This window comes from Engraulis encrasicolus, chromosome 19 (genome assembly GCF_034702125.1).
Source record: "Engraulis encrasicolus isolate BLACKSEA-1 chromosome 19, IST_EnEncr_1.0, whole genome shotgun sequence".
Taxonomy (NCBI): domain Eukaryota; kingdom Metazoa; phylum Chordata; class Actinopteri; order Clupeiformes; family Engraulidae; genus Engraulis; species Engraulis encrasicolus.
The window spans coordinates 50,164,507-50,180,632 of NC_085875.1; the positions used below are offsets into that span (position 1 = coordinate 50,164,507).

Below are 16,126 nucleotides of genomic sequence, written 5' to 3' on the forward strand. Positions count from 1 at the left end.
TTCTTATCTGCGTATCTTCTCCTAAACAGTATATATTATTATTTTCCTTTCTTCTTGAGGATGCCAAAATGTTCTGCCTTGTTACGCACGCTGCTAAGATAAGGAGCACATTCTTGTGTGTTGTCAGCACGGCCAGAGATGGACTTCCCATTAGGCAAACTTAGGCAATTGCCTAGGGCCCAGACCAAATCTGTCCTCCATAGGGGCTCTGACTGTCACACCAGTCACGGTAAGCATATAAAAAGCTGGCTTGATCTTAATTTGTCACTTATGTAAAGTAATCGAAAACATAAATGAGACAAAACACTTTATTACCAATACACAGAATGTTATGTCAATATAACAAATTTTGAGGGCCCATTGTTTATATTTCGCATAGGGTCCCTAAATGTTTAGATCCGCCCCTAAGCATGGCTGAAGTGGGTATAGCCTGCTGGACAGTGATAAAGGATGAAAGTGGACGCGATAAGCACAGCTGACATTTTGCGTAACATTACACTTCCAAATGCCATCCTATCTTGTCTTAATGGATCAGAATGCTAGGGTACACTCTGTGTGTGTGTGTGTGTGTGTGTGTGTGTGTGTGTGTGTGTGTGTGTGTGTGTGTGTGTGTGTGTGTGTGTGTGTGTGTGTGTGTGTGTGCGTGCGTGCATGTGTGAGAAAGTGTGTGTGTCTGAGGGAGTGTGTGTGCGCGAGCGTGTGTGTGTGTGTTTGCAGCATTTATTTTTTACAATGTACACGTATTTTACAAGGGCAACCATTTTAAAGGTGTGCTGTCTAATATTTTTAGTAGTTCATGTGCAGAAATCATGCTGCCCATTTATAAATGTTACCTTTTCCACGAATACTTACCACCATCAAATTTGCATTTTTCTCCATGGTCCGCCATTTTGAATTTCCAGAAATAGACATTTTTAGTTGCAAAACTTACTATACTTTATAGTAGTAATTATTAGTTTACTATATTCTAAATATTCATGAAGAGATTAAATTTGGCAATACCTACCCTCCCCACCATCCTACACAATGCACCTTTAAGCATGTTTATCGCACTCTATCTGAGTATTAGATATAAACTAATAAATAGCCCATCGGCATCGACCTGGTCCTGATGCTGAACAGAAGAGGATGCTCATTCATACATCCTCCATGACAGTGGGTTGCCGAGGGAAAGTGAGACGCGGCATGTATTGAATGGGCGTTCGGGAAACAGAGAGGGCAGTGGCAGGGCTGGACTGGGACAAAAAAAAAAATCACCAGGCATTTCCGTCCAAGACCGGTCCGCCAGTCATTCTGAGAGAGACAATGAAGCCTGTGATAACATTTTAGTCATCTATTACGAGCAGAGGCGATTCTAGGGTCAGGTGGGGCTCCAAGCGAAAATGCAAAAGAATGAACATTTGAACCAAAATCACCACTACTGTAGTACAGTATGGGCTGTTATTCACTATCTAGTGGCTTGGGGGCCCCAAGTAACTGCCTGCCTTGCCTGGTGGCAAGATGCACCTCTGATTACGAGCTATTTTGAGATCTAAATTAATATTTAGATCTGACTCGGACAGGTCAGCTGTAGCGACACGAGGACTCATACCACTACGTTTGGGGGGGAGGAACGGGCCAAAATCATCAACAGTCCACCGGGCAAATCCCCTGTATGCCCTATGGCCAATCCAGCTGTGGGCAGTGGCCATAAACAACACCAGGCTGAAACCAAATGAAAGCTGATATAGTGGTGCATATGACTCCCAGCATGGATCATTGCATTGATGCAGCACAGTGATACAGAGTTGAGAGGTGCAGTATGGCCTTCCTTGTAGGGCTGGGCAATATGACGATATATATTGTTATCGTGATATAAAAGTGTATATCGTGACCTTTCTCCTATATCGTTTATATCGTGATAGTAATTTTATCAATTTTATACGATTGAATATCATTTAATTACATTTCATGTTGTCACAATACACACTGTAAGTTAATGTAACTGTAAAAATGAGAATAAAGAGCCATTTTAAAGAAAGGTTGTTTTGCGACATGAAAAAGTAAAGAGCAAATAAAGAAAATAACTGAAAATGTGTGTAATTGTGCTATATCGTGATATATATCGTTATCGTGATATAAAGTAATCCATATCGTGATATTGTTTTTTTCCATATCGCCCAGCCCTACTTCCTTGCATGCTGTTCAGAGTAATGGGGATGGAGGAGGGATGGCAATAACACTGAAGAGGAGGCCCACAACCGTAGCCATGTTGTTGTGATGTAGTTGTTTTCTGCAGAGTGAATATGCTGCTGACGGGCCCATGTGCAATAAGAGGCTACTTCTGTAGTTTGTTTGGTAGAAAAAAAAACATTAAAGTGAGTAGGGTTTAGTATCTTTGTCATCCACGTATAGTATAGTGTTTGAAGCTCTCACATCATTCTAGAAATCTGTACAATGATCATACAGCATAGTCAATAACAGCATACAGAAAATGAATGTAATTAGGCTGCGTTGGGTGGGGGGCGTTGACAGGCTTATGATGAGGTTAGGGGTCGTTGGCATGCTTATGATGAGGTCAGGGGGGCATTTCTTCAGAAAAGCTTGAGGCCCACTGTTGTATGGGGTTATCATCATGAGACATTATCCAGGGCTGGATTAACACACAGGCTGGGCATGGCTGCAGCCTAGGGCCCCCCCACCAGCCAGGGGCCCCCTGATTGGCAAAAAAAAAAAAAATGTTTTTAAAAAATTGCAAAGGCAGTAATGAAAAATGTATCTCATGTTAATACTCCTGTTTATAGTTGGCCGACTTAATAGCTCAGAATGATGAAATTGTTTTTGTCTTGTGTCTTTTTTCCCCTCGTCTGGGAGCCTATTGCCCCAGACCATCTGTAATCCTGCATACTGCATACACCGTGTTCAGATGATCGTCCAGGACAACACACAGTGCCTGTCCTGGGTACTATTTGATGGAGTGCCATGATGTGGTTTGTTGTGTTTGTTTGGGCTGTTTGCTTTTCACTTCCGCACGTTTCCCAACATGTAGTCATGCTGTTGTCCAGAGCCCTAACACTGTGATTTATATCTGGTGATAATGTCTATGTATCTTCCTCCCCTGATTTGATCATGCAGTACACTCTCTCTCTCTCTCTCTCTCTCTCCCTCTCTCTCTCTCTCTCTCTCTCTCTCTCCCTCTCTCCCTCTCTCTCTCTCTCTCTCTCTCTCTCTCTCTCTCTCTCTCTCTCTCTTCTCTCTCTCTCTCTCTCTCTCTCTCTCTCACACACACACACACACACACACACACACACACACACACACACACACACACACACACACCCTTTCACATAACTAATCACCTCCTGGAGCTTTGCTGTGCTAATGACAGGAGCATGATCTTATCATGCGGAAGCAAGAACACACACGCACACGCACACACACACAGAAAAAGAGAGGTGTGTGTGTGTGCGTGCATGTGTGAGTGTGCATGCATTTGTACGTGCACGCGTGCTGGTGTGTGTGTGTGTGTGCATGCTTGCATGTGAGTGTGTGTGTGTGTGCTCTTGTGGGAGCTGTGTTAACTCCAGCCCTGATGCCAGCCAAGCCAAGCACACACACACACACACACACACACACACACACACACACACACACACACACACACACACACACACACACACACACACACACACACACACACACACACACACACACACACACCCTGATGCCAGCCAAGCCAGCTCAGAGGGAGAAGAGAAGTGGTCGTAAAAATAAAAAGCTGGCAGAGGAAACTTGGGGGACCTCTTTACGCTTCCGAACTGGATACAGCAGCACGCCATCAAATATGCATGAGGACACACGGGTGCTACCGATCAATAGGGGAGTAATATCAGGCATATCATAGACTCTACCCTACCCTCTTTAAGCAGAGAGAGAGAGAGAGAGAGAGAGAAGAGAGGAGTAATATCAGACATACTTTATCTGAGGCGTACCATATCAGAGAGAGAGAGAGAGAGAGAGAGAGAGAGAGAGAGAGAGAGAGAGAGAGAGAGAGAGAGAGAGAGAGAGAGAGAGAGAAGAGAGGAGTAATATCAGACTGTATCATTCTGAGACGTACCATAGCAGAGAGAGAGAGAGAGAGAGAGAGAGAGAGAGAGAGAGAGAGAGAGAGAGAGAGAGAGAGAGAGAGAGAGAGAGAGAGAGAGAGAGACCTGAGCCAGCCTCAGACCTAAGTACCCTGAGCCAGCCTCCACTTCCTGGATGGCTAACATTTCAGAGGTGAAACAGGCAATGGCTGTCCTATAAACAGTTGTGAAATTGCCAAAAAGAAACCGCATGTCTGTGTGTGTGTGTGTCTGTTTGTTTGTTTGTTTCCTCTATGTGTGTGTGTGTGTGTGTGTGTGTGTGTGTGTGTGTGTGTGTGTGTGTGTGTGTGTGTGTGTGTGTGTGTGTGTGTGTGTGTGTGTGTGTGTGTGTGCGTGTGTGCTAGCGTTACCAACATTGGTTTTGGTCTGTTCTAAAAATCTGTTCTACCATTGATTTACGTAGCCTATATACAGTATGTCTTTTGACATAATTGTAACCAATCATCGATAATATTTTTGCTGTAAAAACTTTCTACATAATGTTGTGGAATTCTGATTGTTGTTTTTACTGTCATGTATGGGAAGATAAGATAACAGGGGGAACAAAGGGGTCAGTTGTCCAGGGATCACGGAGAGAGGGGGCCCAGAATTGGGTTCTCATTGTATGTATTGGATGTGGGTCCCTTTCAGATGACTTTGTCTCGAGTTGAGTTATGCCTCGAGTTGAGTTAAGTAACAAACTAAAGGCAGCAGGGACACTTACCTTTATACGTTTAACTGCCTTGTTAAATGTTTTACAGTGCATGTTTAACCTGACCACTTCTTTTGCTAAAGTATCGACATTTCAAAACACATGACTTAGCTAAATGTGAAAAAAATTCCTGATGACACAGTTTGCCATCAAGTGCAGTCATGTCCCCTGGGGGACAAGTTCTTATGTGATACCCCAATCATTGATTGTCCCATGCTTAAGGCTGAGGTAATGTGTGCCTCTATAGTGTATATCATGCTCGGTCATACTTGACTTGACTTGACATGAAAGCTTTAATGTCCTTAAAAAGACAATTTGACTTACAGCACAGCAGAATGGCATAAAAACACATATAGCCCTACAATAAAAACACATAGGCTACAGTACAACAAATACACACAATAAATAGCTAGACATATAAGTTCCTATGTAAATAAATACGTAATTAATACAGACCTGGTCAAATGCATCCATTAACACAATATGAAAGTCCATAATGTCAAGAATGTATCTCCATACTGGGAACACTGATGAAGGGCTAGACCCGAAACGTTTGTCCCCTGTCTGTCGGTTTTTTACATTTTTTTGGCTTTGTTTAATACAATTTTTGATTTTGCATCCAGCTCCAGTGTGCGACTCCTTTCTTCCTTTTTATCAAGAATGTATCTCCCACATCTTGTTCAATTCGTTAATTGCCATGGGGATGAAGGAGTTCTTTGCTCTATTTGTTCTAATGTTGGGGTATCTATACTCTGGAGCAAGCAGTCATCCCATCACTTTTCAAAGCTGCTACCATCATACCTGTGCCGAAGAAATCATCACCATCATGCTTCAATGACTACCGTCCTGTAGCACTGACGCCCATAATCATGAAGTGCTTCGAACGGCTAGTCCTGTCACACATCAAAGCCACCCTACCCCCCACCCTGGACCCCTACCAGTTCGCATAACGAGCCAAGCGATCCACGGAGGATGCAATTTGCTCTGCCCTCCATCCAGCCGTCACCCACTTGGACAATAAAGACTCATATGTGAGAATGCTGTTCATTGACTTCAGTTCAGCATTCAATACCATAATACCACAACAACTCATCAGAAAACTGGACAAACTAGGTTTCAGCACCTCCCTCTGCAACTGGCTGCTGGACTTCCTGATGCAAAGACCACAAGCAGTACGGGTAGGGAATAACACATCAAGCACCCTGACCCTGAGCACGGGGGCTCCGCAAGGTTGTGTTCTCAGCCCCCTGCTGTTCACGCTGCTGACACACGACTGCACAACGACACACAGCACTAACCATCTAGTGAAGTTTGCGGATGATACAACACTGGTGGGCCTCATCACCAAGGGCGATGAGACTCACTACAGAGAAGTAGACCTGCTGGCCAGATGGTGCAAAGACAACAACCTCCTGCTGAATGTCAACAAGACCAAGGAGATTGTTGTCAACTTTCAAAGGGTCCAAAAACAACTGCCACCACTGACCATCGACGGCGATGCAGTGGAGAGAGTGAGCAGCACCAAGTTCCTTGGAGTGCACATCAGCGACGACCTCTCTTGGACCACCAACACTACATCACTGGCGAAGAAGGCCCATCAGCGTCTCTACTTCCTGCGCAAACTAAAGAAGGCAAGTGCTACACCCTCCATCATGACAACATTCTACAGAGGAACCATAGAGAGCGTCGTGTCCAACTGCATCACAGTGTGGGGAGAAAGCTGCACGGAGAAAAACAGGAAGACACTCCAGCGTGTTGTGAACACAGCGAAGAAGATCATTGCAGTACCACTCCCCTCCCTGCAGGACATTTACACCACACGCCTCACCCGGAAAGCACTGATGATCATCAAAGACACAAGCCACCCTGCACACAAACTGTTCAGCCTCCTGCCCTCTGGAAAGAGGTACAGGCGCCTCCGTTCCCGTACCACCAGGCTGGCGAGCAGCACAATGCACCAAGCGATCAAGATACTGAACACTCAACCCACTCTCCCTCCACTGTCAGCCTCTAGCCAGCAAGGCCACTGACAACCCCCCCTCATCCCCCACCACCATATCTGCGACTGAACATTCCACCTGCACTACTATATTTGTGACTGAACTTTCAACCTGCACTAACTCAAAACATGCGCACACACACACACACACACACACACACAAACACACACACACACACACACAGACACACACACACACACACACACACACACACACACACACACACACACAAGCACACTGCACTTTCTGCACTAAACCCAAACATACACACACTGACACACACACACACACACACACACACACACACACACACACACACACACACACACACAGACACACGAACACACACACAGACGCACACCGCACCTTCTACCTGCACTAAACACACACACACACACACACACACACACACACACACACACACACACACACACACACACACACACACACACACACACACACACACACACACTGCTGCTGGTGTACTTGACAGACCTTTTTAATATTTATTTTTCTTCAAAATGCTACTATTACTATGTCAGAACGCTATAAAGGACTTTTTAGGAAAAGCACAAAAGCACAACAATTACCTCTTAATGTATGTTATGTTAATGTATGTCCTCTACAAGTCTTCTGTTGTCCAGTCTTGCACTTTAAATCTCTGTATGAGAACTGTCTATGTCCATACTGTCTTAAGTCCATGTATAAGTACTGTCTACGTCTATACTGTCTATGTCCTTACCTAGATTAATCTATGTCTGTATGGGAAAGCAAGAAATGTAATTTCAAATTCTTTGTATGACCAGTGCATGTAAAGAAATTGACAATAAAACCTACTTGACTTGACTTGACTTGACCTGCGTCCTGAAGGGAGTGTTTGGAACTTAACTGAGAGGGGGTGGGTAGTGTCAGTACAAACTTTGTCCGCTTTCTTTGTTAATCTATCTAAATAAAGTTTATGAAGCTCATTTTGCTGACGCCCCATTATTTTCCCACATGTTTTAACAATTTTACCTAGTTTACTTTTGTGCGTCACTTTAGAGTGTCCATACCAGCATACAATACCATAGGAGAGAACACTTTCAATAAAAGACTTAAAAAAGTTAAGTTTCCTTAGGAAATACAAACGTTGTTGACCCTTTTTAAACTGTAGATTGCATCTGCACAACTGTCCCATGACAGCTTGTGGTCTATAATCAGACCAAGGTATTTATAGTCCGTCACCACTTCAATGTCCTCTCCTCCAATAATGGGATAATAATAAAGATAAGCACTGGCAACAACAAATGTACAGCAGTGTGTTTTAACAGGTTAATATCTGGCTCTATATATTGTATGCTGTTCAACTGTAGGGCATCGTAAGTATTTTAGGTAATCTTGAAGACTATAAAGAGCAGAAGATGACTGTGATACACCGTGCCAAACCACCACCCCCCGCCCAGCGCGCCCGCACACACACAGACACACACAGACACACAGACACAGACACAGACACACACACACACACACACACACACACACACACACACACACACACACACAAATAAGCTATTCATCAGTTATTAAAGTACAGTCGTTGTTTTAAGCCTGAAACAGTTGATAGTCGCCCATGTGAGGCAGTGGTGGCACAGAGTATTTGGGCAAGATGGCATAAAGTTAATATTTAATATCACATTCAAAGAAATACAGTGTAGGTGTGACACTGGATCTCACACACCCAAAATGGTCATACACATCTCAACCCACCACCTCATCCATTTTTGTCTTCTTATAGGCCAATACACATGCAAAATAGTTTCTCAGTGATGAATAATATATTAGATCAAAATGAGCTGTTTGTCTGGGGAGCAGGGCAGGCCAGTCGTTTAGTTGGACATGACATCAACCCTTTAATGACTATGAGCAGCAGGGGCGTAGCAGCAAATTGTGGGCCCTATGAACAAACAGCTCCAATGGACCCCCTTCACCCCCCACCCCACAAACACACACACACACACACACACACACACACACACACACAAGGCAAGGCAAGGCAAGGCAAGTTTATTTATATAGCGCATTTCATACACAGGTGCAACTCAATGTGCTTCACAAAGTTAACAAATGTAAATGAAAGGAAACAGGGAAGAAAGAAGGAAATGAATTAGAGTCAAAAAGCATTTAAAAACATTAAGATAAAACATAAGGTAAAAATAATAATAAAATAAAATAAAATGAAACAAATTAAATAAAAAATAAAAATAATAAGAATAAGTAATTTAAGCTAGGGGAAAGCATCTGAGAACAGCTTTGTCTTGAGTCTAGATTTAAAGCTATCAATAGTGGGTGCATTTTTTATGTCATCTGGAAGCTGGTTCCAAAGCTTTGAAGCATAGAAGCTAAAGGCTGCCTCTCCACACTTTGTTTTGACTTTTGGAATCACCAGCAAATTCTTCTCCGTTGACCTTAGTGACCTAGTTGGTGCATACAGCTGAAACATATCCAGTAGATATGTGGGTCCCATTCCATTTAGTGATTTAAACACAAGTAGCATAGCCTTAAAATCAATTCTGTAGCTTACTGGGAGCCAATGCAGCGATCTTAAAATTGGAGTAATGTGGTCGAACTTCCTTGTCTTTGTAAGAACCCTTGCAGCTGCGTTTTGTACAAGTTGAAGCTGTTTAATGGTTTTATTGGGGAGGCCAGTAAAAAGACTGTTACAGTAATCAACTTTACTAGAAATAAAGGCATGTATTAGCTTCTCCAGATCATGTTTAGACATCAGGCCCCTAAATTTAGAGACGTTTTTTATGTGATAAAATGCAGACTTAGTAATAGCTTTCATGTGACTGTTGAAGTTTAGGTCACTGTCAATGAGGACCCCAAGATTTTTAACTGTTTCCCTTGCTTTCAGTCCCTTCGTTTCAAGGATAGTAGCAATCTTTTGTCTCTCCTCTCTTTTCCCAAATATAATTACTTCAGTTTTATCTGTGTTCAGCTGGAGGAAATTGTGAGACATCCATTTGTTAATTTGGTCCATGCAATGATAGAGTGATTCAAGGGGGGTATAGTCATTTGGGGACATAGATAAGTAGAGCTGGGTATCATCCGCATAGCTATGGTAATTTATGGAGTTATTCTCGATAATGTGTCCCAGTGGCAACATATACAGATTGAACAGTAGTGGTCCCAGAATGGAGCCCTGGGGGACCCCACAATCCAGAGACATTGGTGATGAAGTATGTCTTCCAATGGCGACAAAAAAACTTCTTTGTTGTAAGTACGATTTTAACCAGTCGATCACTATGCCCGTAAAGCCAACCCAGTGTTCCAGTCTATGTAGTAGTATAGAATGATTAACTGTATCGAAAGCAGCACTCAAATCAAGAAGTACCAAGACGGATGATTTGCCAGCATCAGAATTCAATCTTATGTCATTCATAACTTTGATAAGAGCTGTTTCAGTGCTGTGGTAGGCACGGAAACCTGATTGAAACTTATCAAAATAGCTATTAGAGATTAGAAAAGCAGTTAATTGGTTAAAAACAATTTTCTCTATTATTTTACCCATGAATGGTAGATTGGATATGGGCCTATAGTTGTTTAGTACCAGTGCATCCAGGTTGTTCTTTTTCAGTAAGGGTTTCACAACTGCTTCTTTCAGACAGCCTGGGAATATGCCTGTTTGTAGTGAGGTGTTGATGATCTGAAGTACATCTGATGATATTAGATTTAAGATGGATTTGAAGAAGGCTGTTGGTAAAATATCTAAGTCAGATGTAGAGGAGCTAAGACTTTGTACCGTTCTATTAAGAATGTCCACATCAACTAAATGAAAATTTTCTCATGAGGTTAGGATTTAACTTCACCATAGCAAGCTGGTCTGAATCTTGGGTCGGTTGCACATGTGTGAGTATGTTTGCACGTATTTTTTCAATCTTTCCTTTGAAAAAGGATGCGAACTCATTGCATTTGCTGACTGAGAGGAACTCAGAGGGCATTAGATTTGGGGGCCTTGCTAGCTTTTCCACAGTGCCAAACAGGACACGTGCATTATTAATATTTCTGTTAATTATGTCAGAGAAAAAAGATTGTCTAGCTTTAGAAATTTCTTGGTTGTATTTCGAGAGTGTGTGTTTATAGATTTGGTAGTGGACTTCAAGTTTGGATTTACGCCACTGTCTTTCAGCCCTCCTGCATTCTTGCTTTAGCAATATAACTGTGGGATTCTTTCTCCAAGGTGCTTTTTCACGTCCCACTGTTTTGATTTTTTCGGGGGCAATAACATCCATAATACGGGTCATCCTTGAATTAAAATTAACCATGAGATCATCTGCACTCTCTGAGGTTTGACTTTGGATCTCTGAAAGTGCTTGCTGAAAGAGTGAGGCTGTCTCACAGTTGATTATACGTTTTTTGACTGTAACAGATTCCCTTTGAACATGAGGGTACATAGAAACATCAGAAAAAATGCAGTAATGGTCAGAAAAGCCATAGTCTTTGACACTAGCACAAGCATTAAGGCCTTTTGTTATTATTAGGTCTAAAGTGTGACCTTGGTTGTGTGTTGGTCCTGTTACATGCTGTGTGAGGCTAAAAATGTCAATAAGACTTAAAAATTCCTTAGCATAGACATTCTCTAAGTCGTCCACGTAAAAATTAAAATCACACACACACACACACACACACACACACACACACACACACACACACAGACAGACAGACAGACAGACAGACAGACAGACAGACACACACACACACACACACACACACACACACACACACACACACACACACACACACACACACGGGCTCCATGTAGGCCTATAGGGGCCCTGGTTAGTATGTCACACTTTGACTTTACCCACCTGTACGACACCCCTGATGAGCAGTGCTAACGAGTTATTGGATTTGGGGAGTAATCCTTTTAGCCTACCGGAAGGGAAGCATCCTCGACCTCTCTTTTGTCTCCCTCCCTTGACATTTGACACTGCGTGTTTTCAGAAGGTGGGTGAAAAAACCGACATATGGATCTAAAGCTGGTCCCGTGTCATGTCAAAACGGCTTTCTTTTGAGTTGAGCAACAACACGGAAATCGCCGGATGCAGACAGAATGAAGGAAGAGAGCCGTATCGATCATGGAATCGATAAATCAAGCGCTCAATCCTATCTAAGAGCTTAGTCCGTTTCCTTTTCCAGCACGGATGTCCATCTAAACAGAAGTCTATTATTATTAGGTAATTACACCGAGGGCACCGTGTGATGGATGGCTTTAGCATTTGAATGTTTGTATTTTAACCAGTCCAACACAGAAACATAAGCCATCCCCTGCGCAAGGGCCTCTATGATAGCCAGCGCATTACGCACGAAGCCCTCGAAGCAGACGCTCAACACTTTGTGTCATCAATTAATTTCCCTTAAAGCTATGATGGAGGTCCTCTCTGGCTACTTACTTAATGTAATGTGGTCCTAATGTAGGAGCATGGCAGACGAGTCCTTCCGTTTGGTGAGTTAGATGGCCTGCCCCCTGCATGAAATTACTGGGCTGCATCCTGGATACGGAGAGACGCTCAATTCTCCCCGGGATTGATACAGGAGAAGCCGATAAAGAGGAGGCGGGGAAGCGACTCTCTCACTTCAGTCTGGGACCGACAGAGACGGCGTGCGGACACAACATATGTTCGTCTTGCGAACATTTTAACGCCATAGAATCCGTACTCTGCGTAACTGCATTGGAGCGGGAAAGCTAAGGTGAGGGTTTTTTTTGTTACTGGAAACGTTGTGCTCCACGTATGATCTAGTGAGTTTGATAAAGAATAATGTGTTATAGTCTAAGTCTATAAGACAATATTGCAGAGCTAAATGATGCTGACAGTGACAACAGAGTTGTTAAATAGCCTATCAGTTTCTCATCATGAAGTGAATGCTTTTGAAGTTTTGAAAGTATTACTGTATTTCTACTGTATACATGAATGTTAGTCTGCATCCGGGTTGTTAACCAATATAGGCCTACTGTAAAATGTTGCACACCCTGGATACTGCATCCTTAACATGTGTATAATAACACTGCGATACAGTATTGACTTTAGTTTAGGTCAAATTGATAGTTTCACTGCCACAAGAAAAGTCTAATGTTGAAACCATGAGTTGGTGCAATGTTACAAACATGACATGTTCTACTGCACTGGTACAAAGACCACATGGTTGGCAGGCTTGCTTAATCAGATTTGTGAATGGTGATGCCTGGCTTCTTTTGCTCAGACTTAGGGGGCGTTAGGTCAGAGACGTTGGAGAAGTAACTGATATCTACCATGTAGAAGGGAATAGTGTGGCAATGACCAAGCTATGGGACAGAAGTGACATGATCAGTATTACTTTTCATCACATCTCATTCTTTTTTCACCATCAGCCAAAATGGCTTGTAGATGTTAATCTTACTAACCAAAGACACATTGGCTAGTAAGTTGACCTTTTCTACCAGACAAACCGAAATTTCAACAGCATTTGGCTAGTTGGCTGGTGTTCATTAATTAACCCCTTAGCACAGATATGTTATGACCTTACTGTCACCAAAACTGTAATGGCAATGTCTTAATCTGTTACTTAAGGCTCTCTGAACTGTCATACCAATGTTGTTGTGATGTAGTTGAGTATTATCAGCAAATTCTGAATAGGCTCGTCAGAGTCGCCATCTGCAGTAACAGGCTACAAGCCCTGGTTCTTATCATAAGGTGGCTGACATCTTCACCCCTTTCCTTCCCTCACAGACCGGTCCGGACGTTTGGGTTGACACACAGTGGCAGGCAGGACAGGCAGCCATGTCCGAGAAGAAATCCCGCACCTCCGACACTCGTCCCAAGAGCATGCGCAGCTGGAGCGCCGACAGCTACGTGTGGAGCCGCAAGAAGCGCTCGCGGGCCTCCCGGGAGAACGAGGGCCGGGTGTGTGGGGGTAGCGGCGGCGTTGGCGAGGACGGAGGCATGGAGGGCTCGGAGGACCAGCAGGGGGCGCCAGGCGCTCACCCCCCGCCGCGCTCAGCCTCTTGCTCGCGCCGCCGTCGGGACCGGGACAGGAAGTGCAGCTGCTCGCTGCTTGCCGCCGACGCAGCCGTCGCCGCGGAGCTCATGGATGTGCCGTGCCGCAAGGCCCTGTCGCGGCGCTCACTGAGGCAGAAGTTCCAGGATGCCATGGGCCAGTGTCTGCCCCTAAGGACGCACCACCACCACCACCACTGCCACCACCACCATCACCACCACCACGCTGCAGGAGCGAGGCCCCTCTCCGTGCTGTTGTGGTCCAAGAGGAAGATCCACGTGTCGGAGCTCATGGAGGACAAGTGCCCCTTCTCCCCAAAGTCCGAGCTGGCACAGTGTTGGCACCTCATCAAGAAGCACGGCGCCCACGGAACACCCATGATTGGCGTAGGGGTGGCCGGCGCTGCCACCGCTACCGATGACCACAACAAGGCCTCCTATGGCCCCCCCTCATCACCCCCCGCGCTGATCTCCTGGGAGGAGGTGTCTTCGGGGGGGTCGAGGGGTGGGTGCTGCCCGTCCCAGCGCACCCACAGCCTGGACGATTGGGACCCGTCCTGTCGTCATGGCAGCAGCAACAGCGGCGGCACCACCGACACCGGCAGCAGTGGCCTTGGCCTTGGCCTTGGCCTGGACGATGACCTCGACCTCGAGGACTGTTGTCCGGGTGACACGGACTACATCCTGGTCCCGGACCTGCTGGCCATCAACAACAGCGCGTGCTACTGGGGCGTACTCGACCGCTTCCAGGTAGGGATGCAAATTATCGATTCATTCATGAATTGTTAGTTGATTGACCTTATCAATCGACTTACGATTAATTGATTAGCTGCGTTTTACCCCCCGAAATCTCAATGTTTCCTGGAAAAAACTATTACATTTAAATATTTGAATGAAAAATGTAGATAAAATACTGAATTTAAATTAAATCTATTATAAATCTTTATTCTAAAGGGGATCAATCGACCTTATCAATCGACTTACGATTAATCGATTAGCTGCGTTTTACCCCCCGAAATCTCAATGTTTCCTGGGAAAAAAAACTATTACATTTAAATATTTGAATGAAAAATTGAGATAAAATACTTAATTTAAATTAAATCTATTCTAATTCTTTAATCTAAAGGGGATTTAAATATTTTCACTATTCACACCCGGCTTCACACACACTCTTCACATGCCCATTTCACCTGGGTCTATTGTTAGTCGAATTGGCGATTAATTGTGTGTTTTTAATGTTTTTTAATCGATAAATGCATTAGTCGATTAAAGTCGATTAATCGACTCATTGCTTGCATCCATGGCTCTAAATGAAATTAAATGCTGGTGAATTTTCAGTTTGGCTGGTACAAAAGATCAGCTTACAAGCCACTTTGACCCACTGGTGAGTGTGTGTTTGTGCTGGTGAGATTACTATCTACTAGCCAGTTAATTTAGAGGTCTACTTGCCTCCGTACTTCCAGGCGGAGGCGCTGCTGGAGGGCCAGCCCGAGGGGACCTTCCTGCTGCGCGACTCCGCCCAGGACGAGTTCCTGTTCTCCGTCAGCTTCCGCCGCTACAGCCGCTCGCTGCACGCGCGCATCGAGCAGAACGGCAAGCGCTTCAGCTTCGACGGCCGCGACCCCTGCATGTACCAGGACGCCAGCGTCACGGGCCTGCTGCGCCACTACGCCGACCCGGCCGCCTGCCTCTTCTTCGAGCCGCTGCTGTCGCGCCCGCTGCCGCGCACCTTCCCCTTCTCCCTGCAGCACCTGTGCCGCGCCGTGGTGTGCAGCTGCACCACCTACCAGGGCGTCGAGGCGCTGCCTTTACCCTGGGCACTGAGGGACTACCTGCGGCAATACCACTTCAAGTGCAACGACGACGGGGCCTGCTCTGTCTGAAAGGAGGACAGCACTCTGTTAGTGGCAGCCCCTTAAGGCACGCCATTGCACCAGTGGAACGTTGTAATGGTCACGTAGACTCATACTGCAGATGGGGACGCCGGCGGGCCTATTCACTATTTGCTGAAGATACTCAACTACCATAACAGCATTGCAGTACCGAGAGCCTTAAGTAACACATTCCAATTTTGGTGACAGTAAGGTTATTACATAGGCTCTGCGCTAAGGGGTTAAAAAACGTAACCACCATAGTATTACCTGACTGTGACAGTGCACAGGGTCTTTCGTAATAGGCCCTACATTATGACTTGGTTATTGGCATTCTGGTAACGCCAATTTATAACAGAGGCTGTGCCTTACTCGGTTAAGGCTGTCTGAGAACCTTGCCGGTGCCCGTTCTCTTAACCAATCTCGA

At 44.7% G+C, this 16,126-nt stretch overlaps 1 protein-coding gene across 1 annotated transcript; it reads left to right on the plus strand.

The window, feature by feature from the left end:
* The first annotated feature begins 13,612 nt into the window (after positions 1-13,612).
* On the plus strand, positions 13,613-15,785 carry socs4 (suppressor of cytokine signaling 4). The gene is made up of 2 exons (XM_063224281.1): positions 13,613-14,578; positions 15,292-15,785. The coding sequence occupies exons 1-2, from the start codon at positions 13,613-13,615 to the stop codon at positions 15,709-15,711; spliced, it is 1,386 nt and encodes a 461-aa protein (XP_063080351.1). The 3' UTR covers positions 15,712-15,785.
* Positions 15,786-16,126: the final 341 nt, after the last annotated feature.